Here is a 21,124-nt window from a genome sequence, read left to right as displayed (position 1 = left end):
GTGGTGCTAATTATGTACGGTATAGATTACTGCTTTGGCCTGAAAACTCATACTTAATATAACTGTGAATTAGAGTTTAAAACTTTGGTCTACTGGAGACTAGGTTTGTTAACCTTTTGGCCATCCTGAAAAAAACATCTTTTATCTTGGTGGGTGAAGGGATCCAGAGACCTCTTATTCCTTATTATGATTAGGACTTTGGGGTGTGAATTTTAGAGATTAAAGGCCAGCCCATTACATTCAGTTTGTATTTGACATTCTGTATTTTAATTCTTGTTCAGGCAACCAGAGTATTAGAGAGGCATGTGGTAGGAGCATTGTAAACCAAAAATAAATAAATAAATGGTTGTGTGTCTTTTCTAACAAAGACAGTTGAATTATCTAACCAAAACCAAGCCGTAGGCAAACGTGTTAATCTTACACTTTGTGTGACAAAATGGACATCCATTCACTTCTGTATAGCTTCAGTGGCTATGTAATATTTTAGGGCAAGATCCTGTAATTCAGTTCAATTTTTGTCAGTTTGTTTACTGAATTGTATGAAGGTTCCAAGAGGCTTTGTTGCATATGGCACGGATCCTATCATTATTGTATTCAGGGGCGGCTCTAGCTTTTTTGCCACCCCAAGCACGGCAGGCAGGCTGCCTTCGGCGGCTTGCCTGTGGAAGGTCCCCAGTCCCGTGGATTCGGCAGCTTGCCTGTAGGAGGTCCGCCGGTCCCGCGCCTTCGGCGTACCCGCCGCCGAACTGCCACCGAATCCACAGAACCGGCGGACCTCCCGCAGGCAAGCCGCCGAAGGCTGCCTGACTGCCGCCCTCACAGGGACCGGTAGGGCGCCCCCCGTGGCTTGCCGCCCAGGCACGCTCTTGAAGCGCTGGTGCCTGGAGCTGCCGCTGATTATATTAATTCATACTGTTCTTATAGTTGACATTTACAGTCTCTTTCATCCTTTGCACACTGCACTGAGACCCCAGGGACTTCAGTTCTACTCCTGGCTCTGCCACTAATCAACTGTGTGACCTGGGACAAGTCAAGTAATTTCTCTGTGTCACTCTCCAACCTTGACACCTTCCCCTTTGGCTGGTCTATTTAGATGATCAACTCTTCAGGACGAGGACTCACTTACTATGTGAATGCTCTGCATCTAGCCCAAAGACACCCTAATCTTGGTCAGAGCATTTATGTGCTACTGTAATACAAATCAATAATAAAGACTACTACAAACTGATACAGAAATTATATCTAGAATGACTACGTTCCATTCCATCTGCAGCAGGTAGATTACATGACACACAAAAACTACATTGAACATTATTAAGATGGGGAGTCAAATACTCAAAAGTTAGGATGCTAGAGGTAAAATTGCCAGTGCAAACTTAACTCGCCCCCTTGTGTGTATACATTATGATGCTGTCTCTAATTACATGATCACACACTATTTTATCCACAGGACTTCTGCCTCATTCAGTTCACAGGATGCAGGGTGCTCACTTAATCAGCAGTTATTCAATATCTTGTTGTAACCTTATTGTTCAATGTGTGACCCCATTTACTGCACACTATTCAAACCATGCTCTGAAAACAGAATTATTAATTTCCTCATTGGATGTTCATCACTATAATATCTGAGTACTACACCAACATTAATTAATCTTCCAGCCCCACTCCCCTCCTGTGAGGTGAGGGGGTATTATCTTATTACCATCCCCACCTATTATGCTGATGTGTTACTCTAAAGTGCTTTATTGCAAAAAGTGACCTACAGATGTATCACCTTGACATGTGATATTGTTTGATCTCATAAGATAATCAAGTATCAGAGGGGTAGCTGTGTTAGTCTGGATCTGTAAAAAGCAACAGAGAGTCCTGATGCATCCGACAAAGTGGGCATTCACCCACGAAAGCTTATGCTCCAATACATCTGTTAGTCTTAAAGGTGCCACAGGACTCTGTTGCTTTTTACAAGATAATCAGGGTCTGGCAGCAGAGGAGAATGAATTTATTTCAATAGGAGCTGTTGGGTACTCTGTAAAGCTAGTCAATTTTTTTTTTTTTAATTTTGAAATTCAACATCTTGAAGATTTTTGTGAAAAATTCACCTGTTTCTCAACCGACTCTTTTTTAAACCAGGCACGTATTTAGATGCCTACGTAAGGACTATGAAGCATAACTTTAGGCACACATTTTGGAAAATATTGGCCTAGGGGAATAGAGGTCAGTCCTGCAGGTCTTATTCTGGCAAGCTCCCTTTGACTTTAAGAGGTTTTTGCCTATGAGGCCTTCAGGATTGGATTCCAGGGGCAAATGTGAACCTACACATACCTTGTAGTAGTGAAGACTCCATATACTAGAGGGTTTCTCTCATCTCTTGTGGAAAGTAAGAATATATCTTCTGTAATGGGAAAAGTTTCTTTTTATTAAACAGCCTATAAACATTTTCATATTTACCACCCTATCATTTGGAGCTTTGTAAACATAACATTAATCCTTACATCTGAATTTTCTGTCCTGTGAATTGTGCTGAAGTTTTGATGTCTGCCATCTTCTGTATTCCACCTGGAATCAGCTGAACTTCTCCCCAAATGGGAAAAGCCAAGTAAAAATAACAGGGCATAATTCTGATCACATTTACACCAGCTGTATACCAGGAGTAAAGTCAATGGAGTTGCCCATAGTATAAAACTGGTGTGAGTGAGATCAAAACACTGTCCTGAGTTTCTGAAAATCCAAAACACAGAGCAGATTACAGAACAAAATAGTAAAGATCAGTTCAACTTACGTAGCTCATCAAAATATGTGTCTGCTCCCTCAGGGCCAGGTATTGAGCACACCAGTCTTGCTTTCAGGAAAGTTGTCCACTTGTTTATTAGGCTCCGTTGACCTCCCATATCATTCTAATTTAAAAAATAAAGTTTTGCTTAATGATTAAATAAGATAATTTTACATAAGCATCTAAAATATCTGCTGATCCCCTTCTGAGCAGTTTTTTACAGGGCGTATTTCTAGTCCGCCCTTTCTATATTTAAAGTAGAAAAGGGATTAATGGGAAATGTTTAACACAAACAGACATCTCACAAGAAATGCTTAAGATCGCAGGTGCAGGAAGACCTGCTGTATTTAAGACTGCAGAGTGGTTTTCTTTGTAACCTCATTTTTAGTTACGCATAGCCTTGGGGCTGAAATTTGGGGCTGAAATTTGAATGGCTTGGTATTATCCCAATTGTGATTGTATTCTTTTACTCCTTGTGCTGAAAAAAGCCTAGTTTGAACAAATAAACTAAAAAAAAAAAAAGAAGAAGAAAAAGGTTTTGTTCAAACTTTGAACAAAACCAAAATTTTGAAACCCCCCTTTTTACAGTTTATTTGGTCAAACTAGCCATTTTTCAGTACAAAGAAAGTAAAAGAATACATTTGACCCCATTATACAAAAATCTGTTTGCAAAGTTTCTTTGAACAAGTCCACAGCTGAAATGCCCAAAGCCACACCTCTCCCAGCCATGTAGTCTCTTCTTGTCAAGAGACAGTCATTCTGGAATCAATGGTTCTCTAGGAATTTTTTTACATACAGAATAATGGTACAGACCATTTGGGGCGGAGGTCCCAAAGACAAATTACTGTACCTACCAATGGTTCTACAAACATACATATGCTATTTGTTATGTGTACACAGTTCACAGGGAGGTTTGTGGGAGGGCAAAATTTGATCAAATTACTATATCCTACGTTCTTGGTGAAGTATTCCTCTAAATTCCATTCTAGATAATTTCCCGTGAGCTACCCTCATAGCACTAACAAACAATGCTCAAAGATTTGGGGATTTTCTAATGTATCAAGTATAAAATAAATGGGATACCATGACCAAAACAGTTTCTGAAATGTTAGTATGCTTTACACAATGTACTCATGAGTTGTCAAAAACCGAAAAAAGGAGTTGATTCTGGAATGAAGTTTTAAATTTGTAAGGAGTCGACTGTAAACACGTAGTGACTGGATGATAACTATTACAGACATCCAGAAGCATGGTCTTAAATGTCAAAGTTCACTTTACAAGGAGTTGCTTTTCTCCGGTAATGCATTCTCAGCTGACTAACTGTTGACTTCTCTTTTTTTCTATATTTGTTCCTTTTAAATATTTTTAGCTCAGTTTCTAAATTTTTTTTTAATTATTGCCTTTTGAATCAAAGTTCTTACAAGAACTGTCACCTCTTTGCTTATTTTTCTAAAGTCCTTCACAGCCCGCAGGTTTGCATCTAGCCAACAGATTTATTATACAGGTGTCAAAATTAGCAGCCTGACGTGACTAGTAAAGTATGCTCTGTACATGTGTGTTCTGTTTGGAGGTGTAACAGCTGAGCATTCTGGCAAAAGCAAACAAACATACATAAACAGTAAATAGCTCCGAGCTTTTCATGCCATTCTGTTCACCTAAATTATATCTATCTTTTCCACCAGAGTACCCTTCTTAGCTCACTAGTTGATGCTGCACATTTTCAAAAGACTACAAGTAGTTTCTAAATGTCTGTCTAGGATTTGGAGTGATGTTGGGGAAGCAGGGGAATGTCTGAGAGGATGAGAGAAGAATATAAAGACATTCCGCTGCAACTACAGACTGGAAATTCTATAAATGTGGTTCACAATCCTCAAGTCTGATCAGGCAAAGCTCTTAAACACCAACTTAATGTTAAACACATTAGCAGTCCCATTCAGTTCCTAAAGTTAAGCATATGCTTAAGTACTTTGATCGGTGCCTCAGCAAGCAGCTGAACCTATGTTACACATTGCCAATAATATTTTATTTCACATATTGAAACAAGGAGGAAAGTCAGCATCTTGCGACCTGCCAGCTCTACCTGGATTATCATCAAGTGCTCTATAAAGTAACTACAGAATGAAAATTTCTACTACAGAAATTAAAAATGGAAAAGCCGTTCCACTCATAACATCCTCTGTCCTCCAGCAGCAGCTCCTATCCTTCCAGGCACCTCTGGGTGAAAGAGGCAGTGAGACACAAAGAGCAAGGCACAGGGGAGACGTGAGGGAATGGTTGTTTTTTTTAAACATCAGTATCTAGCGAACACTCAGCTCTACATCTCTTTTCCACCACACCTGAATGATGCAGTTTCTTTGCTTTTCTAATGCCTGCTCTGATAGCTTTCTAGAGGAGATTGAGCTGAAAAAAGAAAAAGTAAATGTCGATTGTTTTTGTTGTTGTTGTTGTTGTTCCACTCCGGCCGCACTGTAGGGGGCGGCGACGCGGAGGATGGGAGCGCCCTGCAGCAAGCCCGGCAGGACAGCCCACGTCCTTCCCTCCCCGCCGACCGGAGCGGAGTCCTCCCAGCAGGCGGCAGGCGGTGCGAGGGGCCGCGTGGCAGCGCCCCGCTGTAGCCCTGGCCACCCCCCTTCTCTCTCTCTCTCCCGTCCGCTCCCTTCCCCTCCCCCCCGCTAGCCGGTCCCCCTGCACCCGTGCTCCGGTGCACAGATCACTGTTTTTGGGTTTTTTTTTTGCTTGGGGAGGCCAAAAAGCCAGAGCCGGCCCTGGTTAGGTTCAGGTGTTCTATTGCTGTACTGCCATCTGTTTTGCTGTCTAGTGGATTCCAAGGCACACAATTGTGAATTTTGAATCAGCTACATTAATGTCATCTACATATTTCCATAAAGTGATTGAAGAAAATATATCATTTAATTTTATTTTTAATCCGTACACTCCGAGATCAATAGTGGTGTGATAGATTTTACTTGCAAAAAAGGTTAATGCTCAGATAACTTACCTATAACCACATGGTTTAGAAAACACATATTTTGTTCTGGTACTTGCAAATTGCAGATCAGAAAGACTCCTCTTTGTTTTTAATCAGAAAGAGACATATGAATTTTGTAGCTAGAAAGCAAGGGCTTCAAATGCATCTACATTTACATTTTGATGTTGACATGAATGAGAAAGATCAGTTGCAGTTTCTAATATGAACTGAGTGCCAAAAGTTCTTAATTGTGTAAATTATTATTACAATTTTGGAGCCTGAGCCATCTCCCTTTTAAAGTCAATGAGAGTCTTTCTGTTCCCGTTCATGAGAGCTGAATGAGCCCTTCAGTTTGTTGAGATATGATTTGCACAGCAGTAGAGCTATTCACATAAAATCTGCAGGATTCAGCCTTAATCTCTCATACACATTTTATATTCTGGCTTTTGAAGAGCGTGCCTTCTTGATTTGACAAGGGCATTATATTTCTTAGTACAGTGTATTAATTTCAGTGTTGCCTCAAATATCTGAATAGTCACTAGAGATGGGTAGAAATTGGAATTTCCATTCCACAGAAAATTCAGATGTTTCAAAATTTGGTTTTGTTTTAAATCATAACAAAAAGCTGAAATTTCCCATGGAAGAAACATTTTAAAAAAAATCAATTACCATTGAAACATTTAATTTAGATAATGTTGAAACATTTATTATAGATAGAGTAAAAAAATCACTTTGATAATATCAAAACTGTATAATTATAATGCATATTAAAATTTATATTTTAAAAGTCAAAATGAAATTAATTGAAACAGGAGTCAAAATGAAGCATTTCAACATTATCTAAACAAAAAGTGAAGGTTGAAAGAGTTAGCTTTGACTTTGTTCTGTTGAAAATTTTGTTGAAATTCACATGTTCTAGCAAAACATCTTGATTTCAATGCAACTGCATTTTAATGGCAGAAAATCGTTCCATCATTATTATTTTTTACCATCTCTAATAGTTACAATATCTCTTTAATGTACTGTACCGAGTCGAAGCAAGTCAAATTGAAACTGTAAATAAGGCATATATTTTTAATACTGGAGATAATTAACCATTCAAATAATTTACCAAAGGTTGTGGAGGAGTCTCCATCATTGGTAATTTTTAAATTCGGATTGGATATTTTTTTTTCTAAAGGATATGCTCTATTTTGGGGAAGTTCTATGGCCTAGTGTGGAATGCAGGAAGTCAGCCTGGATGATCACAGTGGTCCTTTCTGGCCTTAGAATATATTAATTTAACTTTTTATAATCTTAATGAATAGGCTTCCCTTTTCACTAGTTAATTTGTGTGTGCTGTCTTTTTTTAGTCTTACTATAACAGACTGGCGACTCCAGGTAAATTATCTGCTTTCCAGCTGGCAGTGTATCTAAAGCTGCCTCTCACTCCCAAATACACCTGAGTAGCAGAGTTTACAGGCACTTCTTTATATTACAGAAGAAGGCATTTCAGGCGGAAGCATTGGTATCTGTTACAACTTGTGAGATTACAAAGCAGTAAGTGCTAATTAAATCTTTATTTATGTAGAGAAAAATATGCAGCTTTAAGTGCCTTCTTGTGTAATGCAACAAAGTGGATTGTAAACAGTACTAAGCCAGTGTTCTCAGGAGCTATAGACAGTGATACTTAGAGATAAGATTTCAGATACCTTTGGGCTGCTCATGTGGTGTGACTAGTCTGGCTATAATTTTAGATTGAAAAACTAGAGTATTCTTCCCGCCCCGCCTCCTCTCGACACATACACTTAAATTCATCCTGTACCATCCTCTCCTGCCATTTTCTCATCTCGTTGCAGTCAGGGCCGCCCAGAGGATTCAGGGGACCTGGGGCAAAGCGGGGGAGCTGCGGCACTTGTACTCACCTGGCGGCAGTCCGGGTCTTCATCGGCATTTCGGTGGCGGGGGGCCCTTCAGTCGCTCCATGTCTTCAGCAACACTGAAGGACCCACCGCCGAAAAGCCGCCGAAGACCCGGACCGCCACCAGGCCAGGGCTCGCGGGGCCCCTGCGGGGCCCAGGGCCTGGGGCAAATTGTCCCACTTGCCCCCCCTACTGGGCGGCCCTGGTTACAGTATCTATTCTTCTGCATCCCAATCTACTGATTTCTTTGGCTGAAAGCCCCTTTATTTTGCCCCCCCCACCCAAACAGAGGCGACGTGTGGGGAGGGCGTCACGCGGGCTCACGTGCCACTTCCCGCCCCCCATTTGTGCGAGCACAGAGCAGGGTTTGCTCAACCTTCTCAGGAGGGGGACTCTGTCCTTCCCACACTGCGCCTCCCCCCCCCACAGCCTTTCCCCTGCGCTCTGGATTGCTGCCTCAGCAGCTGGACACCACCTCCTGGGTTCTAGTGCCTACTTGTAGCCTGTACAGCAGTGAGTGCCCATGGGGGGCATGGCAAGGGGGTGAGGTGGGGCAGGGGGGAGAGGAGTATGGAGTGGGGGATGGGAAGAGACAGTGGCATTGGGCAAGGGGAAGGGAAGGGGTTGGAGGATGGGTCAGGGGGCAGTGGGGAGAGGAAGGCGGAGGGGAAGGGAAAGAGAAGGGGATACAGGAATGGGCAGGGGGAAGCAGGAACCCAGCATATGGCGTCCCCTCGGCAGCAGCAGTAGCCCCAGCAGGGAGGCAGATTCAGCAACACCAAAGCAGCGACATCACTACAGCCGCCGGTGCCAGAGTGGCCGCCAGCAGCAGCTGGGACTTCCCCATTAAGCCAGCCCATCTCCCCCAGTACCGGCTGCCCAGGTACCACTCCAGGCCAGGGGAGAGATCCAGTGAACCAAGGGAGCTGGCTTCACCGTGCACGTGTGTGTGCATGCACGTGCTTTGCTCCCCCCCCAACCTCCCCAAAAACAATACTGCAGTCAAACTACACCTATGATGGAGCTGTGCTGGTTTACACCAGCTGAGGAAATGGCTGAGGATCTCCCCATTTCAAGTTATTTCTTGTTGTTCTCCTACCTGCATAGTCTCCTCCTCTCCCAGGTTTTTTCCCCCCATACTTTGAATTTCCCTTTCTTAATTTGCTCTCTCCTTTCCCTCCTCCCTTCCCTTCTCTTTTACCCTCTTTCCAATCTACTGCTCACCTAGCCTCTGAAGGTTTTGTTATATTAATTTAGTGATCTGCTACCCATTGGGGTCGCTTTTGAGCACCTGACAGCAGGCCTTACCATGAGGCAAACTGAGGCGGCCGCCTCAGGTGCCAGACTGTGGGAGGGCGCCACTAGGACCCAGAGTGTAGAAGATTGTGTCTGCGGCTGGTGCATATGTATTCTCTCTGCTCTAGATGCACAGAGATGGTGGAGTACTGTGCTGGAGGAAGGAGGGCACAAGAGACATAACAGGCAGGCAGGAGAACAGGTGTGAGGGAATAACAGAAAGCAGCAGGAGCTGCAGGGAAAGAGAGGAGGAGGATCCTCTTATGTACCTCTTTAGCACTCCCAGGAGCCTGGACTGATTAACACCAGCTTCTGAGAGAGCTTCCTGTTTCCTGCTGCTTCCCTGAACCCACTTGAGGAGAACGGGCAGTCAACTGAAGTAGTAGGAGCCAGTTAGGCCCTTAAGACGCTGATATCTTCCCTCACTCAGGCCCTGCTACCAGCCTGCTTTGTCCCCTTCAACTGAGTGTTGCGAGCCACTATAGCTGGCACAGAACAGCAGTCATGAGTGAAAGAAGAAAACGCCCCTCTGGGGCAGCATTCAGAAAAAGAAAGAAATCAAAGGAAGCTTTTCTATCTAAGCAGGACGGAGCTCTCCTGAGATACATAGACACAAATGTCCACGATGAGCCTTTCAGACCCAGTGAGGATGTGAGTGGTGAGGAGATGCCTGATCTTCCAGTTAGTCAGAGTGCAGGTGACCTGGTAGCTACTGCAGCAGCCATATCTCCATCTCAAATGGATGTAACCATGCACATTCCTGAAGAAAAGTGTAGATCAGAGCTGAGTGTGGTGGAGGTGCAAGAAACAGCTGCTGCTGAGTTTAGTTCCGTAAGTGTAGATGATCTGTGGACCCATTTGAGCATTACCCTGAGGGACTTCCTTGTACTGCATGGGCCACAGCAAGTGAAAAACTTCATGTTCCCCAAAGACAATGAAAATAGAAGTTTCCATCCAACACATTACTGGCGTGAAATCCCCAATGTGACAAAGTGCAGAGACCATGGCTTATGTACTCAAAAACCCAGAATGCTGCATAGTGTTTTTGTTGCAAATTCTTCCAGTCTGATGTTCCAGCCACATTCGGTTCTACAGGAACAAAGGACTGGAAAAATCTGGCTAGAAATCTGGCATGCCATGAGAAGGCAGGAAATCAACAGAGAGCATTCCATAGGTGGAAAGAGCTTGAGATGAGACTACGGTTAAAGGCCACCATAGATGATCAGCATCAAGAGAAGATTGCATCAGAGTCTCTTTACTGGCAAAATGTTCTGAAAAGGCTCATTGCCATTGTGAGAATTCTTGCTACCCAAAGCCTAGCACTGCATGGCACTTCAGATCAGCTGTATGTGCCAAACAATGGAAACTTCCTTAAAATTGTGGAGCTAATGGCTGAGTTTGATGCTGTACTCCAGGAACATCTAAGAAGAGTCACCACCCAAGAAATGTACAACACAAATACCTTGGAAAAACAATTCAAAATGAGATCAGACAGTTACTGGCAACAAAAGTCAAACAGAAGATTGTGGCAGATCTGAAGTCAGCAAGATATTATTCTGTTATTCTGGACATCAGCCATATGGAACAAATGACTTTAATGGTGTGTTTTGTAACAACAACAGAACCTAGTGAAAATGTCCCTGCAATGGTGACTGTCAGAGAGCATTTTCTAGAATGTATTGACATTGATAATACAACAGGCGCTGGTATGACAAATGTGCTTCAAAAAGCTGGAAGATACGGGAATTGCGATAGCTGACATGAGAGGTCAGGGCTACGATAATGGTGCCAACATGAGAGGAAAGAACAGAGGAGTGCAGACATGGACCCAAGAGTTAAACCCTGGAGCTTTTTTTTGTCCCATGCAGTTCTCATTCATTGAACTTGGTGGTCAGTGATGCAGCATCAGCTTCTAGTGAGGCTGCTGAATTTGTTAATGTAATTCAAAGCATCTATGTATTTTTCTCTACATCAACTCATCGATGGCAAATTTTGAAGCAACATCTGGGAACATCCTCTCTGACACTGAAACCACTGAGTGCCACACGATGGGAAAGTCGAGTGAAGGCAATAAAGCCTATCAAATACCAAATTGGGAAGACAGATGATGCCATAGTTGCCATTATGGAGGATAATGCTATGACAGGAACTGTTCGTGGGAGAACAGTGGCAGAGGGAAATGGAATCACCAAACATACATTACTTTAAATTTCTGTGTGGCTTAGTGTTGTGGCATGACATATTGTTTTGAAATAAATGTTGTAGGCAAGAGACTCCAAGGTGTTGACCTTGATATATCTGGAGCAATGGAACAACTGGACAAAGCAAAGTCATACCTACAATCTTACAGGTCAGATGAGGGATTTCAAAACGTTCTGAAGAGTGGACAGAAGTTGGCAGAGGAACTTCACGCTGAAGCTATTTTCCCACCCATTCAAGAATACAAGAGTCACCGAAGAAGAAGACATTTTCATTACGAGGCATGGGATAATCCCATAAGAGACCCCCAAACAACAATTCAAAGTTGAATTCTTTAACCAGGTGCTAGATTGTGCAATACAGTCAGTTGAAGAACGTTTCATGCAGCTCAAGGAACACAGCAGTAAATTTGGGATGTTGTATGATATTCCAAAACTCCTCACTATACCTGAAGAAGACCTACACCAGCAATGCAGGGCACTAGGGACAGTGTTGACACATGATGACATGTGTGATATTGATGTGAGTGATTTAGGGGATGAACTGAAAGCTCTTTCAAGATACATTTCAGTAGGATCAACTCCAAAGGCTGTTCTGGAATATATGTGCACAAATAAGATGACCACCCTCTTTCCAAATGCTTTTGTTGCTCTGCGAATACTTCTAACACTTCCTGTAACAGTTGCCAGTGGAGAACGCAGCTTCTCCAAGCTGAACTTAATAAAAACACATCCACGCTCCACAATGACACAGGAGAGGCTGGTCGGCCTTGCAACCATCTCAATAGAGCATGAGCTGGCCCAGACTGTGGACCTTGAGGAAGCAGTTCAAATCTTTGCAACCAAGAAGGCACGGAAAGCACCACTTTGATTATTCAAACAGATAAAAATGCCAGTGTTTACTATGCGGACAGGGAAAGTTACATTTGCTGTTCAGGCCTTTGAAAGTTAAGTGTTACTTAAAATTTTTGAACAAGGCATTTTAAGTTGTTAGTTCTCCTTTATTGGGGTAGGTAGCAGAGCAGTACCATGAGAGGAGTAGAACAAGAAGAAGGCAGAATTGAGACCTTTCAAAGTTTTGGCCCAAGCAATGAGGTATTGGGGCGTCATTTCAGCTCCCTGCCTCAGGTGCCAAAATGTTGTGGGCCGGCCCTGCCTGACAATGATTGAGTGCAGTGAGATATTAAATCAAACCATCCACAAAAGACAAACAGAATAAAATAGCCCCCCTTCCATGTGTCACTGAAGCTTCAAGATGTTTGGCCAAGATGTGCTATAGACAGGACTCTATAGTCCTATAAAGATGCCATGATGGACTGGGATCCTACACCAAAAGCTCCCTACTTTCAGTCCTCACTCAGGAGAATCTAGAGACTGTCAGCAAAAGTGCCCCAGATGTTGTAGTGATTGAATAGGAAAAGAGGTATGTTCTAAGGTAATGGATTCCCAGATTAGGCCCAGGTAAGAACCAATGCAATGAATTGAAATGGGAAACTTATGTGGTTCACAGGACACTATTGTGCTCATGCCAATGCACTCCCATCAGCAGATAGATAAGCATGTTTTGTTGTAGCTGAAATTTCCAAGCAAATTGCAAGGGTTTAAGTAGTTAGAAGTGTTGTGGTGAAGTCTGCATCCTGGAGCAAAGGCTGTGCTCACACAGCTAAGCGCAGATATCGAAAGCAGCAGTAGCTACTGTGTTACCTAAGAATCCAAGAGCAGGGAGGTGTCCAAAATTACTACTACCCTGTTTCCCTGAAAATAAGACAGTGTCTTATATTAATTTTTGCTCCCAAAGATGCGCTAGGTCTTATTTTCAGGGGATGTCTTATTTTTCAGAAATGAAAAATGCCTTATTATCGGTGGATGCCTTATTATCGGGGAGGTCTTATTATCGGGGGGATGCCTTATATTACAACGAGAGGCAAAACTGTAAGTAGGCCTTATTTTCGGAGGATGTCTTATTTTCGGGGAAACAGGGTAGACTGTGAAAGGTTTCAGAGTAGCAGCCGTGTTAGTCTGTATCCGCAAAAAGAAGAACAGGAGGACTTGTGGCACCTTAGAGACTAACAAATTTATTAGAGCATAAGCTTTCGTGGACTACAGCCCACTTCTTCGGATGCAGAAGTGGGCTGTAGTCCACGAAAGTTTATGCTCTAATAAATTTGTTAGTCTCTAAGGTGCCACAAGTCCTCCTGTTCTTCTTTTTACTAGACTGTGACTACTTCTTGGCATGGGCTGGGCTCATTCCACCAGTAAATAGAGCAGTTACAACCTTTGTCAATTCCTGCCCCCTTTCAATCGACACCCTAGGATTGGGCGGAATGCCGCCTCGTTCAATCTGCCGTCCCAAGCACCAGCTTGTTCGGCTGGTGCCTGGAGCCGGCCCTGAACCTAACTGATTCTTAATCTCTCATTTGGGTTGTAAATAACACTGAATGTAAAAACAGAAAATGCATTTTTTTTAAACCAGTAAACATTGAAGACATCAGAAAATGTAATACATAAAACTTTAAAGATAGTAATTATCCTGAACAGCTGCATAAATCAAATCAGACAATGAGTGGAATTCAAAGGAGGCGGCTATTAATTAGTGCCTGTGGCAAGATGCAAAAGGACCATCCAAAGTGAATTCCTTTCAGGAACAAAAAGAAATACCAGCAAACAAAATGAAAAGAGCTGGAACCGCAAAAGACCCTGGAGCTCTAGCTAAGTGATAGATCCACCAAAAACAAATAAAATCCTAAGCAACAGAGAGCAGCACTATGGAAAAGTTTCCAGCAGACCAATAAAATTCTATTGAGAAACTGCCAACATTGTAATGTCAATAAATTTATGCCTCCAAACACACAATTCCTTTGTGACTCTCTAAGTATTACTGTCTAATATTTTTATTCCGGCATTGTCCAGCTGTGCTAGGTACTGGCCACATGCAGGAAGTGCAGTCCCTTCCTCCAAGAGCTTTTTATCTTTAGGGTCTGAGTCAAGGCACATTGAAGTCCATGGGAAGACTCCCATGATTTCAGTGGGCTCTACATCAGGCCCTAAGAAGATAAGCAACACAGGAAGGGTGGGAGAGGGAGGGAGAAAGAGAGAGAGAGAATAAAAATATACACAAGTATAAATAAAAGGAAGGATGGTCATGTGGTTTAGACTCTGGGTTAGGCTTTGCGAGTCCTGGTCAGTTCATGGCTTCCTATATGACTTTGGGCAAGTCACTTTCTCTCTCTCTCTCTGCCTCAGTCTCCCATGGGGATAATTCTGTCTTGGAGTAGTGTTTGTTTCTCACTATGTGTTTGTACAGAGATTAGCACAATGGGCCCCAATGCTGGCTGGGACTGCAACACACTATCATACTACTACTATTAAAGAGCACTTTTAATCACTATTATGGGGCAAAGAATTCACTATACTCCCTGTCATGGACCCACAGGATTGGTGGTACTCTCCCAGCTTCGGAACAGTCTCTTGGAGGAACCCTGTCGATATGTCAGACCCTAAAGGGGTCTCACTCTTTCTTCAGGTTAGGCCACCACCTCCTGGGACTGCACCTGTGGGGCTTCAGCACTCCTGCTTTACACCATGAGCTCTGTTCAACGAGTCCAACGGAGACAGACCCCCTGGTAGAGACTTGTCCATTCTTCAGGGATTAATGCACCTCACCAAGCATTTACAGTGACACTTAAGCAATGTTTTCAAAACAGTTGGGTTTATTAGTCAACTGGAACACAGCATAGGAAGCCCTTAGGTGAGCACAGAGAAATGAAGGTTAAAGCATAGCATAGACCATTCTGGTCAGCCCAGAGCCCCAGACAAGCCATAGTAAACTCCACTTTTAGGCTCTGTGTTTCTCTCTCTCTCAGTCTCACCTCCTTAGCCAGTTCCAAGGTGAGAGAAAATCCAACTTCCTCCAGAAGCCAACACTTATCCCCCACCTCAAACCTTCCAGTCATTTGTTCTCCAGCTGCTCTGCTTCCCCGCTGAGAGTGTTGATCCATGAGTCATTGGAGCTTGCATTGTCTCTCTGGACTCCTTGTTGATCTGGGTTGGTTTCAGCTGTCCCGTAATGATTCTATTCATTCTACCCAGACAGGCAGGTGACACCCACCCACGTCTCTTTGCCTGCAAACTTAATTCCTCCCCCCCCCCCACACCACCACTAGGTAGCCATGCAAAGTATAAGGGAAGCTGAGGATCCATTAAAAAGATTACAAAAATGTCCACTGTCACACTCCTTCCAGCACACCCAGCCAGTTTTGCCATTGACCCAAGCCACTGGAGTGTCTGATCACTGACCCAGGGGGTGCAAGAAAGGCTTTCCAGGCAGCTGTGCCCATGTCTAAAGTGGAGGGAGGGGACTCCTTGAACTCTCCTCCCCCTCTGCTAATTATTGTTTGAGTTGCCCCATTATACTAGGTGCTGTACAAACACACAGGGAGACAGAGGCCCTGCTCTGAAGAATTTACAACCTAACAGATGACAAAGACAACGGTGGGAGGGGAAATGCAAGTACAGAGGTGAAGTGATCTGTCTAAAGTCACACAGAAGATTAACAGCAGAGCCAGAAATGAACTTAGGCCTCCTACCTGCCACTCCAAAGCCCCATCCAAGGAACCACGCTGGCTCCACTGTCTGGGCCTGGGTGATGCTGTTTCTTATAAAAGGCACAGGGGAGGTTAAGTAGTAGGTTTTACTGTCTACAATTATATAGTACAGCCTCAATCACCCAATGAGCACAAACACAGGGGTTCACCCTTGTAGAATCATTGCAGGACTGGGGTGAATTTTAGGAGCTTGTTGTTTAAGGGTTATTGTTAAATTAGACTTGATGGATAAAGATGGAATTCTGCATTCCAATTCATTTCTAGGTATTAAGACCACAGGTAAGTATGTCTTTATCTGGAGACAGGTTTCAGTGCTAGCCATGTTAGTCTGTATCAGCAAAAAAAAAGAGGAGTCCTTGTGGCACCTTAGGGATTAACACATTTATTTGGGCATAAGCTTTCGTGGGCTACAGCCCACTTCATCAGATGTATGAAGTAAAAGATACAGAATCAGGTATAAATACATGAAAGGATGTGGGGTGCTTTACCAAGTGTTAAGTCAGTCTAATGAAATAAATCAATTAACAGCAGGATACCAAGGGAGGAGAAATAACTTTTGAAGTGGTAAGAGAGTGGCCCATTACAGACAGTTGACAAGAAGGTGTGAGTAACAGTAGGGAGAAATTAGTAACACTTAACACTTGGTAAGGGTTCAGCAATGCCATAGGTCTGCTTACTCTTCAATGGGAGTTTCAAGTGAGGAAAAGGTGATTGCAGAACTGGACAAAAATATCATTCAATACTCAATGAAAAGCCTTATTGAAGTTCAAGTCCTGCCTGCTTATGCTTTACTCCAGTTAGCTGTCATAGGTCATCTACTCAAAAACGCTAACAAGGTGTTTTTAACATGGCCATTCCTGTATAAATCCTTGCTCACTGTCTTTGACCAGCATCTATGTGTCCCAGCATTCTCTTGTTCTCTGTTTAATTAAAATGAACTATACTGTCTAAATACATAAAACCTATTAACATGATACATTTTATAACTCGCCAATCTTTTTTGCTGTAACATACTTGATCATGAAGCTACAGGAAAGTCTGGCGACTAGTTGGGTCATGCAGTGCAATGTCAAATAAGAGACCTGGGTTTAAGTGGTTTAAATAGTTACACTGTGAACTGTTCTTCTGAAGCATTTCAAAGAAGTGGGCAAAGCGGTGCTGGGATATGTTGATTTCTCACCTAGCCACAAGGTGAGCTCAGTGTTCACAACCACGAGATGTAGATTTAGAGCATGAAAACACAAGATGAAAGTGCAGATGAAGCCTTCACAACATCCCCTAGGGTCTCCTGAGTCATTACCACAGGGCGAGTGACAGCCTCCTCAGCAAGCAACAACTCAGCCTGAGCCACAAGCAGCCGACAGCCCATTATTCAATGGCTGGAGCCTTCCTTGAAGTAAGTAAGTAAATAAATAAATAGGATAACTGCCCAAGATAACATGGCTTGGGGAAAATTCAGGACTGGGAGTGTGTTAGGGTCACCCTGCAAGCAGTAACTCAGGCTGGTAGAGATCAGGCAGTGTGACTGGTGTATAGCTGGCAGCTACTGGGGTCAGAGCTTCTGGACCAGGGCTGCAGCCATATACTCACACTAAAGGTATGAACTGCATGCTTGTTGCTCACTGTGGGCATCCCAACTTGGGAGCTACAGCAGCAAAGTACTGGGAGGCACTCAGGGTTATAGGGTAAGAAGTAACACAACCCCTCACTAGCCTGGATTGCACCCTGAAACCCTATCACAATTATTCTCTCTCTCTCTCTCTCTCTCTCACTAAGGTTCAGTACATTTTATGTATTCCTCTTCTACATTAGCATGACTTACATTTTTGACTTAATGTTGCAATACATAAAATTTCACACAAACTGGTGACTGCAGTGCTGAAACTCACCCATGAGGATCTGAAAATTATACAGGGACCTTCTTTCATCATGCCTTCACCAGAGCCAATAAAATAAAGCTAGTCCAAAAAAACGGACATAGCTTAAGGTCAGATATTTCATAATCATCAGGGTTAGAAACAAATGTTGTATAGCGCTTGCTTCCTGCCTTGGATGTGTCCAAGGTATCAGACCTTAAAATGACATCATTCTGCTTGTTGACATCTGAAAGCTGTCAAGTGGTACAAACATTAATGTGTAAGCCTATAAAGCCCATGAGATGTTGACTGCTAAAAACCTTTGGGAAAGGGTGTTGCAGAGGTGTTTTGCTGGCAAATCAGCACAAATGTTTTCAAAAGCAGGACATGCTTCCTAGAATTGGTCCTGGACCAATGATCAAAGAAATAAAAAACATCTCCATCCATGTCCAGCAGCATGTGTAGGTGATATCACAGAAAATAATGAAAATATTGACCCAACACCAGACCCAGGACAGACTCCCATGGGACCCACTAGCTACACCCTCCCAGTTTGACAGTGAACCATTGATAACTACCTTTGAGTACGGTCTTTCCACCAATTGTGAACCGACTGTCACGGGATGTAGCAGTCCAGGGGTGCAACTCCAGACCAATGAGAGGTTGTGTCACCACTTGCCCTGTAACACTGAGTGCCTTACAATGCTTTGCTGTTGTAGGTCCCAACCTGGGTTGCGCACAACCAACCTGCCAGCACGCAGATCATACTCTGAGAGTCTGTGCGCTACACAGCTCTGCTTCAGCAAACTTCTGTTGCTCCAGCTCTGCCTCTTCACTTAGACAAGTGGCCTCTAGCTCCATCCATCTCTCTTTCACGAGCAGCTTTTTCCACTCCAGCCTCCATAGCTCTGAAATTCTTGCCATCACTGTTACCTCTGCTGGCTTGTCTGGAGAACCATCTGCTTGGTTGCCTGCAAGTGGTATAGGAGAAAAAGGGACCCCTTCTGGCACCCAGTTTGGAGCAGGTGCTCTATCCTGCCTCCTGGCATATCAGTGCAGCATGGTCACCAGCTCCGACATCTTCTGATCAGCTGCTGATTGATCTCACTGTGCATACAGCTCTTTTAACTGCTTCTTGGGGAGCTCAGCATCTGCCTCTTTCTTGCTCCTGCCTTTTCTGCTTCTCGCTCATCTTTAAACTTTCCTTTGTTCTATTTCCCTGGCCCAAAATAAACTAATAGAAAATAATAAAACTGTAACCTTTCTTTAACTGTTCCCAGTCTTTTCACTTGAGAATCACTAAAAATGATTTCACTGTGCTTGCAGAGTAAACCACAGTTAAATTAGCAAGCTGTGTGCAACTCCTGCTTCGACTACACCACTGTCACATTCTGGGATGCAATCCAGGCCAGTAAAGGGCTGCTTCTCCGCCTGCCCTCTTACCTTGTGTGCTTTGCCATTGTAGCTCCCAACATGGGCTGCTCACACCCAGTCTACCAGCATGCAAAACACACTCTGAGAATCTGTGTGCTAGACAATCCTGGTTCCGCAGCTCTGATGGCAGCAGCTTGTCTATAGCCCCAGAGTCCCACTCTGGCTTGCACCATCCTTGGTTACTTTACTGCTTGTAGGGTAGCCTCCCCCCACCTCCAATCCTGAATTTTCCCAAAAATGTGTGTTCTGGACAGTCCAGATCTTAAGGTTTGCTGTTCCCTTTAAGGAATCAATATTCAACAGTTTGTTACTTTAACTAGAATTACTAAACAGTTCAGCATTGGATTGGTTTAGATTAAAAATAAAGCAAGTTTATTAACAAAAGAAGATCGGCTGTTAAGTGAATTCAAGGATAAGGGATAACACTTAGGGCTAGTCCACATTGGCAACGCTAAAGCACTGCCGCAGCACCACTTTAACATGCCTTGTGTGGTTGTGGTGCAGCGCTGGGAAAGAGCTCTCCAAGCGCTCTAAAAAACCCACCTCCACAAGGGGCATAGCAACCAGCACTGGGAGCACGGCTCTCAGTGCTGGTGCACTGTCTACATTGGCGCTGAAACTTGCTGCGCTCAGGGGGGTGCTTTTTCACACCCGAGTGAGAAAGTTGCATCGCTGTAAATTGCCAGTGTAGACAAGCCCTTAGAAATGGTTACTTAGCAAATAAAAATGAAAACGCACATCTAAAAGTCTAAAACTTCATCTAGCAAATTTCGGTACAAGGCTTTGTTTAAAATGGAGACTGACCCTTTCCTTGGTCAGGAGCTCTCCCTGAGGCTCAAAGGTGCTGGTGCCATTGTCTTCTTAGGTGAAAAGAAAGAAACTGGAGTTTTCTTTTATAGTCCAGTGAATCTTTGAAGTGGATTCTTCTGAAGGTTGCACTTCAAAGCAAAGTCTATGAAGTGAAGGGGGGGAGGGATAGCTCAGTGGTTTGAGCATTGGCCTGCTAAACCCAGGGTTGTGAGCTCAATCCTTGAGAAGGCCACTTAGGGATCTAGGGCAAAATCAGTACTTGGTCCTGCCTAGTGAAGGCAGGGGGCTGGACTCAATGACCTTTCAAGGTCCCTTCCAGTTCTAGGAGATAGGATATCTCCATTAATTTATCCAAACAGAGAAGAGGGCAACATGGTGTCTGGTGGTGAAGGAAGCTGCATGCTCTTTCTTCCCCCACTTATGTTTGTTAACATGCAAATTGTTCTGTTTCCTACCATCTCCTCCCCTTGCTGTTTTGAGGACCCTGTTTATTACATATATGTAAATTGACAAAAACACACATTCCTTTGTTTAGATAGACCTGTTTAACAACTTTTGCGGAGGCAGGACTGTCTGGTTTTGAACCTGTGCTAATAACATCACACAGGGGGAATTCACATCTTTACATATAATGCTGCTGCATACATTTCACCATGATACAACTGACCAGCAAGTTATTCATTTTCAAATTATATCTTACAAGGCATATTTTGTATAAAGATTACTACAATGGTGTGTATGGTATGAATACGGGGTGCTTTTGGTCACATCCACCTTATAATAATTTAATTTAGACTACATTTCCCTAGTTTACTTATGAGAATGTCATGGGGGACGGTGTCAGAAGTCTTACTAAAAATCAAGATATATCACATCTACTGCTTTTCCCCTGTCCACTAGGCCAGTGACTCTATCAAAGAAGGAAATTAGGTTGGTTTGGCATGATTTTTTCTTGACAAATCCGTGTTGGCTATTCCTTATGATCTTGTTATCCTTCAGTGCTTACAAATCGATTATATAATAATTTGTTCCAGTATCTTTCCAGGTACTGAAGTTAGGCTGACCAGTCTCTAATTCCCTGGGTCCTCTTTGTTTCCCTTTTTAAAGACTGGTACTATGCTTGTCCTTCTCCAGTCTTCTGGGATCTCACCCGTCCTCCAGGAGTTCTCAAAGATAACCGTTTCTGAGATTGCTTCAGCTAGTTCCTTATGTACCGTAGGATGGATTTCAAGGAATGACATCATGACTTTTTTACTTTAACACTGAGCCTTAATGATCTTGGACAAC

The 21,124-nt window shown here is 43.3% G+C and overlaps 1 protein-coding gene across 11 annotated transcripts in view; it reads right to left on the bottom strand.

Annotated features, from left to right (window-relative positions):
• Positions 1-21,124, bottom strand: part of SEMA3D (semaphorin 3D) — a 195,190-nt gene that overhangs the window by 42,994 nt on the left and 131,072 nt on the right. For all 11 annotated transcript variants that reach the window (XM_005304502.5, XM_005304501.5, XM_065553614.1 and 8 more), the window contains 2 exons: positions 2,780-2,894; positions 2,323-2,392 (listed from right to left, as the gene is read on the bottom strand). In XM_005304502.5, the coding sequence (XP_005304559.2) occupies positions 2,323-2,392; positions 2,780-2,894 (185 nt within the window). The remainder of the gene's footprint in view (positions 1-2,322; positions 2,393-2,779; positions 2,895-21,124) is intronic.

The sequence above is a fragment of the Chrysemys picta genome, chromosome 1, assembly GCF_011386835.1.
Source record: "Chrysemys picta bellii isolate R12L10 chromosome 1, ASM1138683v2, whole genome shotgun sequence".
Lineage (NCBI taxonomy): Eukaryota > Metazoa > Chordata > Testudines > Emydidae > Chrysemys > Chrysemys picta.
Note: the sequence above shows the minus strand (reverse complement) of the source record. Positions and strands in the feature narration are given on the sequence as shown.